The 13055-nt window shown below is 40.4% G+C and overlaps 1 protein-coding gene and 1 non-coding gene across 4 annotated transcripts; both read right to left on the bottom strand.

The window, feature by feature from the left end:
• Positions 1-2577: 2577 nt before the first annotated feature.
• trnaa-agc (transfer RNA alanine (anticodon AGC)) lies at positions 2578-2650 on the bottom strand. The gene has a single exon. It is a non-coding gene; the product is annotated as a tRNA-Ala (tRNA).
• Positions 2651-3399: 749 nt separating this feature from the next.
• mapre3a (microtubule-associated protein, RP/EB family, member 3a) lies at positions 3400-12548 on the bottom strand. Of its 3 annotated transcripts, none has more exons than XM_033643252.2 (7): positions 12404-12548; positions 9539-9666; positions 9301-9446; positions 8978-9170; positions 7765-7907; positions 6394-6546; positions 3400-4828 (listed from the first exon to the last, which is right to left on the bottom strand). In XM_033643252.2, the coding sequence occupies exons 2-7, from the start codon at positions 9657-9659 to the stop codon at positions 4760-4762; spliced, it is 825 nt and encodes a 274-aa protein (XP_033499143.1). In that variant the 5' UTR covers positions 9660-9666; positions 12404-12548; the 3' UTR covers positions 3400-4759. The 3 variants fall into 3 exon arrangements, with proteins under 3 accessions (XP_033499143.1, XP_033499144.1, XP_078031331.1); XM_033643253.2 differs by having other exon boundaries at positions 9014-9170; positions 12404-12544; XM_078175205.1 differs by lacking the exon at positions 3400-4828 and adding an exon at positions 6172-6276 and having other exon boundaries at positions 12404-12542.
• Positions 12549-13055: the final 507 nt, after the last annotated feature.

Below are 13055 nucleotides of genomic sequence, written 5' to 3'. Positions count from 1 at the left end.
GTGCCAGGAGTAAAAGCTCTCCAGTGTTGCTCAGTTACAGCAGCTTTCATGTCGGCCCTTAAAGGTCCAGTGTGTCGGGCCTGGGGGGCAGAAATTTAATATAATATATAAGAAGATAGAGCCACTCGTGTCTCTGCATCGGCCACCATAGTTAGAAGCCCCTCTGAGTTGAGAGCGTTGCAAAAACACTGATTTTCTTTCATGAAAGGAAGAGACCTCTGCAGATAATCAAAGCTATTATTTTGGGGCCATATGTACTTCCTTCGTGACCCAATGACCCATACTGCCTCAGCCCAAAATGCAACAGGTGCGACCCCAAGAAACTAGTCATGTGACCTATTACGCTAGATCAAAATTAACTTACATAATGAACAATACATTTGTCTTTAACTGTACAAATTTTTATAGGTATATTTTAAATAATTTTTAACGACAGTCTATTAAAGCATTAATGAAATTATGACAGAAAATGTGAAAAGCTTTTAAATTAAATTTTAGTTAAAAAAAAAAAAAAGTCTCTCAGACAGTTACAATCTGTGATTGGCTAAAACCCATTTTAGGTCCATTTTGCTTGCGATATGATTGGCTATCCACTGTCAAATCGGTGACGTGTAATCGAATCCCCCCCAAATAACTGGGGAGTCGTCGGAGGAAAATGGACGTCTTCTGCTTTTTGGACACGCAAAGGAGCGAACATAAAGTCTATTAATAACCAGACGTAGCGCTGATTTGTCTGGTTTACAGTTTACTTTAGTTTCTGGAATTGGAAAGGTTTAGCATGGTAAGCTAAAGTCGTTAGCTCGAGAAAGGAAATCTTCACCAGCAGTTCGCTAGCTAACGTTCATCCTTCCAACGTTCATCGTTGTAGGACCGTTTGATCATTGTTGGTATTAATCCAGTATCTTTGTTGATATCCTTCCGCGGGCCAAGCAACGTCATTGGCGGAAATGGAACAGCGAGACAGGTTGGTCACCAAACGTTGACATATAGTGCTCTATTATTTAAGCTGACCGTCCCAATGAAAAAAAATGTGTGTAAAATTAATCAACCATTGCTAATAAATACTCCTTCTGGGACTCTGTGTTGTTGCGCGTTACGTTAATTGCACCTCCTGATGGCCAAACGTCGTCTTTTGCCCGGACATGTCCACTTTTCATGTCCCGTCCGGGGCGTCCGGGGGTTTTTATAAACTGATGATAATGTCCGGTTTTCCGTGTGTTTGTGTGTGTGTGTTAGAGTGCGGCACGGCCGCATATTTCTGTCCGAACCCGAACCGAGCCCGACATTATTTAATGACCAAAGCACTGAGTTTGTGTCACACAGTTGTTATGGTTAACTTACAGGCTATTTAACAGGCCGGGCGTGCTCAGCGGAGAGGGAGACCTCCGTGTTTGAGATGGGAGCGGGAGGCGGGAGGTCCGACGCTTCCAGCGAGAGGAGAGGGAGAAATAAAACAAAATAAAATAAAATAGGAAAAACCTGTCTCCCTCTTTTATTTTATTTTCAGCGTTTAATCAAGGCGGATGCGGGCGGCTGTAGGTCCGAGACTTCCAGCGAGGGGAGAGATAGAAACAAAACAGCCAATGTGTGTCTGTGTGTGTTATGTTCAGGTGTTGTCACGTAAATAACAGAGCCCAAGCAATAAACAGGACAGACAATAGGATTTTATTTATTTTTACACTACATTTTCACTGAAAACTGACCGAATCCTACCCGAGCCTGAATACAATTTATAGCTACATTTTTGACCAAACCCGGCCAGACCTGTTGGGTACCATCGGGCTCGGATCGCCACACTCTAGTGTGTGTATGTGTCCCCTATTGGGGCCTATCTGAATTTCTGTCTTTGAGAGATATTTGATTATATTATATGATTATATTTGAATTTTCTATCCATACATATAACTTTTAAATATATTAAAATGTTAAGGCATCTTTGAGTAAGCTGCGAGTATCATTTAAGTAGGCTTTAAGTAGAATGTCCTCTTTTTTGGAAATCAAAATATGGTCACCCTATGATGGCCTCTGGAACTTTCCCTGGCCCCAACAACTCTTAAAATATAAATGATGCTGTGCTGCCATCTGCTGGTTATCAGTGGGACCAACAGACTGCCGGTTAATCCTCCTGAAAATAGTGATATTCAACCACAGTATACATTTTGCATGTACTATCATCGGAATAAACGGTACTAACGGTACAGAACTAACGGTTAAATCTCTATTTGAGCTGTTTAACGTTACACTGAGGCCATACGTTAGGTTAGACCAGAGCACAGCTTATTGAGACGTTAGAGTGAATACGATTGATAAAGCGATTATTTTTCAGTATAAACTCATTTACGCTCTGTAGAAATGTTATTTTGCTCAAAGATTCTCCTTAAACATGTTTACTTTGTAAACAGTTTACGAGTTGACATGCTAGCCCGACAGGTTATACTGGAAATAAAGTAGTGTGTGAACGCGGAAGTATGGTTTCTTCAAGGTACCCTTTCCCCGTTACAACAAGTGAAGTTGAAACATGACAAACAAATATTAGACAATGTCATTTTTGCTTTGTAGGGGAGGAAAAGGATAGGCTGGAGGATGCGGGCATCGATCCCGCTACCTCTCGCATGCTAAGCGAGCGCTCTACCATTTGAGCTAATCCCCCGATGCAATCAAGTGGAAGTAGCTTCAAGATAATTTTGTGACAAGGATTCAGTATACAGTGGAAACTGCAAACAACAGTAAATACAAACAACAATAACAGAAGGCCAGGCGGATAACATACTACACAAACCTCACTGCTTCTAATGTCTGCTTCTAATATTCGTAGCAGTATGCCTTTCTATGGTATCTGCCTTTGCAAGGCAACACTTTAAATTGTTCTTACATTGTTTTTAACTTTAATACTATACACCATGTGTGTATTACCTCCAATGTGCAATCATCCTGTACAGCTGTCAATATATACCCATACATTTATCTTTATATACATACTCTTTTTCCATATGTGCATAAGTGAAAGGTGTATATAGTGTAGGTAGTATTGAGTGTATAGTTGTGTCTAAATTTAGTACTTGATATATTTTTCTTTTTTATCTGTGCTATTTGAGCTGCTGTAACGTGAATTTCCGCGGTGTGGGATCAGTAAAGTTTTACTTTATCTCTTAAAAGATATCATATGCCAAGTGTCTTATCCATGCCAAGTGTCTTGTCTCATCCACACCACAAGAGGGGTCGTAATTTTACTATTCCTTGGGTCTTTTACCAATAATACTATTGTATCATTGATTTCCATATGCTTTCGTGTGAGCTACATATAATCTCATAAAAACTATACTTTTATAGGGTTCATTTAGAGACCCATGTGAGCTTGTATTACAACTCCATTGTCACTCAAAATAAACCACCACAGTGTATTTCACAACCGTTTATTTATTCAAAACTCAGAAGATGAGTGTTCTGTAGATGTTTACATGGTCAATGAATGCAATTTCCAGAGCAGACGACAGCCAGTTTGCAAGTAAAAAAAGCTGGGGAAGGACGAGGAGACTTCCTTTGTTTAACTGGATGCTTATGATGACCAGTCAACTGGTCACAGATTTCTTACCACTGACTTTCTTTCAGACTACAGCTCGTATACCCTGGGCAACCCTTTACAGCACATGAAAGGTGTAAACATTATGGTTAGCAAGGAAAAACATGACAAAATTTGTCATGTGAAAATGTATCTGTATTAATTCAGTGTCAGGCTCCCTTATATTTTAGAATTAAACATTAGAACTGCTACAATCTATAACCATGTTGTCAGTCTGCAGGTGGCTGTCCACCTCTAAATTTCAAACTTGTAGGCTTCTGCATGTCGGCCTAAAAGATACAACAGCGATTAACCAGGATCGTGCGACATCAGACAAAATCTCCACACAAAATACATATACAAAATATCACTCATTCACAGTCAATGTGTAACATTCTCATGCTCAGATATGTTGCTGATCAATAATGATGAATCGCAGAGCACTGATCGTACGCCTTGAGTCAGTACACCAAAGAATATCCTTTTCAGCGTTTCTACATGCCATGAACCCACCATAACAGAAACTAAAAGCTCGATGCTGACTCAAGTACAAACCATTAACTGAAATAACACACATGGCCTCAGCTTTCAATTCATGTACAGTAGGCTTTGCACCAATTTTGCTACAGAAAGTTAATCTAAATTAAATATAAGTTAAATAAATAAGAAACTGTTATTAAAAAGTCACTTTTGTTACAGTTTTAGTTGCTCTGGGAGCGTCCCGATGGCACACTGGAGCAGTGTTGTTCTGCACTCTTACACAAGTATCACAGCGCACCAAAGGCGAATAAATAACTCCATAATGAGCAAAGACATTGTCCTCTCAGAAATCACAATGTTGGCAATATTTACAGACTTAAAATTTTTTCCATAACAACCTCCATGCCAGGCTCGGCTCGTTTTTCTGCGTTACTCATGCTGAAATAACTGGGATATGTCATACATTACTGTTATTGTTACTGTGTTAAGTGGAGGCAGGGAGGAGCAGCAGATGATGATGCAGAGTAGTTGTGTGTAGATGGCCAGAGGGTGGATGGGGGGAGGTTACGAACAGATATACATATGGGAAAGAAAAGAAAAGACAGAGAGTGGGGATAATGGTGAGTATTTATAGAGAGCGCGTGCAGAGAGAGTAGAAAACAAATGAGGTCGAAAAGGAAAGGGAAGATGGTGATGTTAGGAGGGAGGGAAATGAAGGGCTCAGTATTCATCCTGGTCCAGGTGGGCTTGTTCATCAAGGTCATCATCCTCTGGAGGTGCAAAGCCATCCTGAGAAACAAGGGACAAAATTATTATTTTGTTTTTTTGCTTTGTTTTATTTTACTGTTGAATATAAAACTTTCCTGATCAAAGATGACATAAAAATAGATAAACAATGCCCTGAGCTAGCTTCTGTAATTCATTACAAAATTGTTTTATCTGCAATTCTGAAAAAAATAAATGTATTCCTGGAGGCATACTGTTATCGTACTCAGATAAATTGGCATCCACTAACAGCATTCTCTGTTAGAAGTTGAATCCTTGAAATCAGTTAATTTGTTTGCATACAAAAACCTACAGTTTCCTTTCCCTTCCTTTCCCACTGATGCCGGTACTTCTGTCATCATAACTTGATTTCATCCTCATCTATTTTTGCTGTAATATCTCCTGTCTGAAAACTAATACACTGTTTGGTCCTCTCTGTCCTGCTCAAGCCCTCAAGGAACAAAGCTATGCTGTGACGCCAATTGTATTTACCCAAACTTTCACTGGATTGAATGGGCCCCGTTCTCTTTAATACATCCATGGTGAAAAACATGTCTTAACTTTCCACGGCCCATGACTCACACACGTACTTGCCTCATCTGTCAAGCCACGAGATTTAACCGCTATTGGACTCATGGGAAATGTTGTTTGTTTAAACATCCAGTGTGTAGAATTTAGTGGCCTATAGTAGTGAGGTTGCGGATTGCAAACAGCTGAGACTTTTCTCATGTGCCAAGTGTGTAGAAGAACTACGGGGGCCAACAGAGTAACACAAAAATGCAAATATCTCTATCTGGAGCTAGTGTTTGGTTTGTCCATTCTAGGCTACCGTAGAACAACACGGCAGACTCTGTGGAAGATCCCTGCTTCATATGTCGATATAAATGGCTCATTTTAAGGTAACAAAAATACAATGATTCTTATTTTCAGGTGATTATAAACTTATGAAAACATAGTTATGAATATAATACTCTATGTATGTCAGTAGATCCCTCTAAATTATACACAGTGGACCTTTAAGCTATGTAATACTAAAAATTAGATAATAGATTTTTTATTTTTGCCAGTCTTACCTGAATATATGGAGTGAGCCAAATCACATACAGGGATGTTAATTTCGGGACAGGGGCGCCATCTTGTGAGGAACATGCTTTGTTACTTGTGCCTCCTACAGTGGTTCCCTGCGTACCTTTTGTTTTGTTTGGCTAAGAAGTTACACCAGTCAAATCAAATGGAGAAATTGAATCGCAAAGTCATGCAACTGGGTTTGAACAACTAATCACGATAAACATATGTCTTGTCAGCCCGAGACTGGATTACAGACCCCGATGCACTACTTCCACTCACAGTCTGGACATTGTAAATTATCTCATATTTTAACTGAGTGCATAGAGCAGGCACCCCATGTACCTGCTGCAGCGGCCACGGATTCAATTCCAGCCTGCGGCCCTTTGCTGCGTGTCATTTTCTTACTTTTGGAACACAACCGAGAAGTAGAGATTTCTCTTAGTAATTCACACTGAGTAAAGAACATGGAGATTGAAATGGTGCAATGCAGCCAGTATTTGTTGCTGATGTAGGACAGATACCTCTGTTGCGTAAAGAATGTCGATTATCTTGCTGAGGATGGGGTTGTTTTCACTCTCATGTTCCTGGCAGATCAGCTCAATGTCCCGTAGTTTGCTGAAGTAGAAGTCTCTCTCCTTCTCTAGTCCGTCTACAGTCAACTTCAACTCCATCAACTTAGAAAGCAGAGAAAAAAATGTTTTCACTGGTGGTCTCTAAAAACTATTCTGAACCATGTAGTCAAAAAAGAGGATCAGGGATCAAGGATTTTTTATTTACACTGACAAGAGCTCTTTCACTTGTGAATGACAGCCAAGAAAGGATGGAGGGCAAAACTAGCTCCTGTTTTTTGTACTTTCTGCTTTGCTTCATGAAAGGTATGTAAGAGGAGGGAATATCTAGCAAAAATAATGCTGGACAGGAAGGCAGCAAATCAAAGAATATAAAGCTCATAACCTGTTGAACTGACACTATTCTAAAATAATATTTTAATTGTCACAAGAAAATAAGTTAGAACTCCAGCATCGCCAGCATTAAAAACAATATGCTTCTTTCATAGCTGATATTCTGAGGGAAACTAACATCAAGGCCCCGTGTCCACCAAAGTGTTTTCCCAGCTATAAAACACCAGGCGCTCCTCAGGAAACGCCCAGCTGGGAGCGCTTGAGAGAGCTCAAGAGATGCCGCTTTTTTTTAAGCTTAGACACTTTTGTTGCGCCTGGTTGCTGTGATACTGAATATCCATGGAGGTAAAAATGTTGGCACAAGATAGCGCACTTGCTCTGGAGGGAGGGCTGAAGCAGGTAGGGAGAGGACGGAGCCAACGGCCTGTGTGAGTTCATCAGAGGAAACATTTTTTTAATATATATATATACAGTTTATTAACATATTTCTCCTCCATTTTTAGCTACATGTAAGATTTAATGGTTGGTCTTTCTAGTATTTGTCCCTCCTTCGATGTAATTAGACGGCTGGGTAAAGAGTAATAGTGACAGGTGCAGCGTTTAACCCACAGCTGAACATTTTTCAACTCTCAGCGCTCTGGGAAAAAAAGCCCTCTCTCATCAGTCCTCAGTGCAGAATAGACACTCAGTGCCTTTTCATACTTCTGGCTTTTGTGACATAGCACAAATATGAGATGCTCCCATTGGTAAGAATTTAAAAAAAATATGCTGGTCTCAGAAAAAAAAACCCCACTTTGGTGGACACGGCCCCTTACACCTGTGCATATCAGACTGTAACATGTCAAATTGTCTTCTGTAAAAAAGGCCTATTAATGTAATAAATCATTTGTTTTCAGTCCAGACAGAATCAATACACATGAGACTGCAAAGCTGTAAGATATTTAAAATGAACTGAGAATACAGCTCTCCTTTCTCTCCATGCAACTCTACCTGTTGATTTAGCTCCATGATCTCAGCATCACTGCCACCATTTCTAGACAAAGACGGATTCTTCCTCATAGCTGGAGTGTTGTGTTGGACCCGCTGTGGTGTTGGCATGTTTTTGGGAACTGTTGGAGATGTCCTCTGTGGTCCTGGAGTGGTCAGAGATCATCAGAGATGTTTATCATCTACATTAAAGTGGATTTACGGCATCTATATTGGCTGTGTAGCAATTGTGGCAATGGATATAGCACGTTATAGAGAGCTGATGTTATCAGCTTTTAGCATAATGTTCCTTTGATATGCCATTTTTGTGAAAGAATTTCAAATTGTTTTACAACATAAAAGATTGACAAGACAATTTTGATTGCCAGATTAAAAAAGAAGCCAAATTATAAATAAAAACAAGTATTTTAACATGTTTTGAATGCCATACTTATTTGAGTCAAAGCGTAAACAACAGAAAAACCCTGCGTCCTGCCAAACCTCTATAAGTGCTTCAGCAGAGGTGTTAAACTTAAAGTCAAAACATGCCAACACGCATTATCACAGTTTTGAAAATAAATGCAATCATTCTGCCCATTTACAGCCACACTGCTTACCAGTGACAAAGTCACAAAGCAGGCGTATGACACGCTAGTTAAATTAGATTGTTCGCCATGATTTTCAAGCAAAAAGCTTTCACAGAGACATAGCAAGGCTGGTCAGGCTGACGTAATTCTTGTTAGTAAAATGAGACAAACGCTGTAGTTTGTCAGTTTTCTCAAAGATGGAGCTGCGACAGTGTTGCATCAGCTGCTTGATGCAGGACACTGGAGAAAATGGTTGCATTTGATCTTTCTGAGTGTAGGTCTTCTGGCACCGCTGATCAAGACCAATTAGAATTGGGGAGGTAGAAGTGGAGTTGCAGGTTGTGGATTTTCAACCCCACTGATGCTGCATCCCTCTAGTCACTGTGGTGATTACTGCAATCCCACCAGTGACTCAGTCTTACCTACACAGTGTCCATTGAATTTCTCAATTGTGGGATCAGTAAAGGTGTATCTTATCTTATCTTATCTTATCTTATGTTGCTTGTGAATGCTGGGCAGTGAGATGGATCTAAGAGGACAGCAGTCAGTCTGTGAATCGTGCTGCTCACACCACTTGCTTGCAGGGAGCGCTTTTGAGCCATCCAAAGCTCAGCAAGACCGTGCAGCAGAGGCAAAACTGTTTGGTTTACCTGGGGTTCTCTTTGGTTTGTGGATAAAGTGATCACCTGGGTTGGGGGCAGGGGCCACGTCCTGCCCCTGTCTGGCTAGCATAGGGTCATACTCCTTCCCATCATAGTTGGCGTCGAAGAACTTCTTGAACCACTGCACAAATTCAAAGTTGTCCTGGAACTTTCCTTTTACAAGCTTTTCGACAGGAATTATCTGCAGGATGGAAACAGGAAATGCTTGAAGAACTCCAAGTGACATAACATGCATCTTATGATGCTGTCATATAATTAAAAAAAAACATCTTCATAGTAAAAAATAGAATAAATGATAAAAGTATTCTGACTTTGTCAACACTCATCCTTTTAAAAGCTGCCTGAAGAACTTTGAAGTTGTGTATAGATTCATGCTCCAGCTTGGCTTGAAATTTGACCTTCTTCAGAAGGATACAACCTGGAAATAACATGTCCATGAACTGGCAATATGCCGCTCCTGGAAAACACACAGACACAACAGTTAGTTATTGTTGTTGTCTTTTTGTGATTTACTCGTTGAGCTGTATTTGATTGGAACTTTAGCCTTACCTGAACATAGCTGCTCAATCTTAGTGTAGGTGAGGTGCAAGGAGTCGTTGACCCATGCCAGCATGTCATGTCGGCTGAGGTTGTCAATGGACACAGATGTGGCGTACACATTCACTGCCATCCCCTACCTGAAACAAACAACATGATGAGAGAAAGCCATTCAGTTTAGCCTGTTAGCTGAATCTCATAAAACTTTGGCTGAAAGTTTGATACCATACTATTTCAAATTGATCACTTACTCTGTTTTTGATTAACCACTGTACTGTATGTAAATAGATATACACAGATTGCTTTTATCTAGGGCTGGGTAATATTGATATGATACTGATATCATGATATGAGACTAGATCACGTCTTAAATTTTGGATATCTTAATGTGTGTGTTGTTGTTGTTTTTTAACGGATGCATTCAAGTAAAGTGATGTAATTTTCTTTACATACCAGACTTCTATTACATTGTGCAAATATTTAATGAAAGCACCAATAGTCAACCCTACAATATTGATATCGAGGTGTTTGATGACAAATATTGTGATATTTGATTTTCCTCTTATGGCCCAGTCCTATTTGATCATATCCATCTTTTCAGATACCTAACTCTCAGGCTGCCCACCACGTTCTTCACTACCCCATTCACTCATCCTCCCCATGACCTTTACCCAACCTACCAGACATCTAGGACTTAAAAGAATGCAGAACTAATACTTATTAAGCGCTGCAGCTAACGGTTATTTTCATTATTGATTAATCTGCTGATTATTTTACTGATGAATAATTTTGTCTATGAAATGTTAGAAAACCTGCCTGTTGCAGTTCCCCAAATGTCTTGATATTACTTGTTTTGTCTGATCAACTGTCCAAAACCCAACCAAGAAAACGCTGATTTTAGAGATGTTGCAGTACCATTTTTCCCTCCCTGATACAGACTCCAAAACCTGAACTTGTTTACCGGCCAATACCAAGAACCTATCTTAGACCACTGCTTAAAAAATTAAAAAGAAAAAATGAAGAGTTGTACACTCCTGGCCCTCTATGGATGTGAAATGACTGCTATGACTGTTGTATGGCTGTCTCAGGTTAAATCCTAAACTCTAGTGTAAAGTACTGGCAAATTGCTGACACTTCGCTAACTGCTAACGTTACACTATTTACCCTAAAATCAGCTCTTACAGCCTTAAAACAGTAGTTGCCAGTGGCTGCACAGCACAACTTCCTGTGTAGCCCACTGTTTTAAAGCAGCAAAGAAGAACTGATTTCCAGGAAAACTGCTGTTTAATATAACTGCGAAACACTTTGAAGTTTATTAATGAATTACCTGGTATTGGATCAGTGCATAAACTTGCGTAGCATTTTAAGTAGTATCGGAGGCATTTCCGATACTGGTATCAGAACAACTGTAATCAATTTAATATGCAAGACGTAGGAAAACTGCAAATCCTCTCAAGGATGAGCTGGAACAAGAGAAGGGTGTTACTTACTTTAATAATTAATCAATATGAAAATAGTTGTCTATTAGTTTTCTGGCATCAGTGCGGTTGATTTACAGATTGTTACTTAATCACGGGCCTCCTTAATTGGACTCATTTCAGTGAACCTATTTCTTTATCTAATTGTCCTGGATTTCCTGCATAGGATGTACTGCATAGACTGTATTATAATCTGTATTAACTGTTACAAATGTCAGTCAGTATGTTGCCATTTTCCAAACTGCACTACTATTCTTTCCTTATGTCCCGAGGGTTTTGGGTAGTTTTTGTCCTCTCATACTCTTATATGAGAGAATTTGGGCTGAGTCAGAAACCGATGCAGCTGTGGGCCTGTAAAGCCCACTCTCACTGGTGATACTGCCCTATGGGACTTGATTTTTGACTGTAAACACAGTGCCTGAGAAGCATCTTTAGTTTCAGTTTTAATCTACAGATGTGTTGTAAACGTAATCCCCCCTAGATTAAACAGAAATATCCTGATGTTTGCGAGCAGCTTTACACATCTGGCAGCTGCAGCCTTTTCTGCATGTGTTCACTTTGCTTCGCCTGCTAATACCTTTCAGTGGTGTCATGTCAGAATGGGCCTCTGACACCTTGACATCCTCCTGCAGTAAAAATGCTCATTAACACAAGCAAGTCATAAACTGTGAGATGATGATTATAAGGTCACACGGTGCTCTGTGTCTGAAGGTGACAGCCAGACAGAACAATTACACTATGTCACCAAATTTCACACCTTAATGCAAATGAATGCTGCTTACCTGCAGTGTGAGCAGTGATTGTTGGTGATAACACTGGTAATATTGTGAATGCACCTTCAGCAGCGTGCAGCAGTCTCCCATGGGGCTTGGCTAGCTTACAATTACATGATTATAAACTACAACCATATAACCAACAATAAAACCGTTTATAGGACAAAATCATGCGGGTTCAGACACATTAACAGGAGCATACATTGTAGTGGGTTTTATTTCAAATAAATATGGATTATTGTATCGCATGAAAGGGAAGTCAATCTATTCACCAAAAACCTGCCGGGCCTTCGAGAAAGCTCCAGTAATGACTGCAGCAAAATGCTGGGTGCAAAACCTTGGAGTCTAACAGGAGCAAATGGGCGGGGGTCTGACATTTCAAGCCCGAGCCGAGAACAATAAATGTGCCCGTTTACTGGGTGCCTTTCGGTTAAAAAAGCCGCAACGCTGGCGCTGCTCTCTTAGCGGCCCCCTCTACAGGCCTCCCCGAATAACTCAGGACTGTCAGTGCATGGGAAATATCGCTGCATGGGAATAAAACACAGCTCCCACGCAAACACAGTACCACGCACAACAAGGAGGACCAAACAGAACGAGAGCAGGATCTTTGGTGCGCTGATACTCACCGTATTCAGGAGTGTCTGTGTTGTTATCACGCTCGCAGTATTCCTAATGTCAGTGCCCGTTGCTGTCGTCGTTGTCAGACCCTGCGCGGTGCAGTGCTTGGTAACGGGCCGCCCTGTCTGGGGTTGCAACAATCCAGCCCCTACCGCGCATGCGCATGACTCCATGCTGTTAAAGGTTCATTATAAATAGGACTTTGGCCTGTTACAGCTAAGAGACACATGATGTGTCTGGGTGGATTTTAGGCCTGCTGGTGACTGGGGTTTTTTATTTGTGAGGTCAGGCTGCACAAAAATGTCTATTAATGTTTTATCTGCTGCTGGATAAATAAATGTCAGCATCGGTGGTGGAAGAAGTATTAAGATAAAATAAGATAAGATAAGATTTCAGGAGCAAGTTAAACAGTGAGTAGCTGTCTCTATGAAAAATGAGAGGCTTTTCCACCCCGACCAGAATACAGTTACTTTCTCTCACTTTAGTTTGGTGTGGTGATGTCAGTATTGCTACTGCTCAGGAGTGGAAATGTATAGAAAAAATCACATGTAATGACAGTGAGTAGTTGACTGACTGAATGTGGAAAAGCTGAGACATATTTACTGTGAAATTGCATTTATTCTTCTGAAGACATCACAAGCTATTTGTCATCTGTTTTGT

The sequence above is a fragment of the Epinephelus lanceolatus genome, chromosome 15, assembly GCF_041903045.1.
Source record: "Epinephelus lanceolatus isolate andai-2023 chromosome 15, ASM4190304v1, whole genome shotgun sequence".
NCBI classification, from domain to species: domain Eukaryota; kingdom Metazoa; phylum Chordata; class Actinopteri; order Perciformes; family Serranidae; genus Epinephelus; species Epinephelus lanceolatus.
Note: the sequence above shows the minus strand (reverse complement) of the source record. Positions and strands in the feature narration are given on the sequence as shown.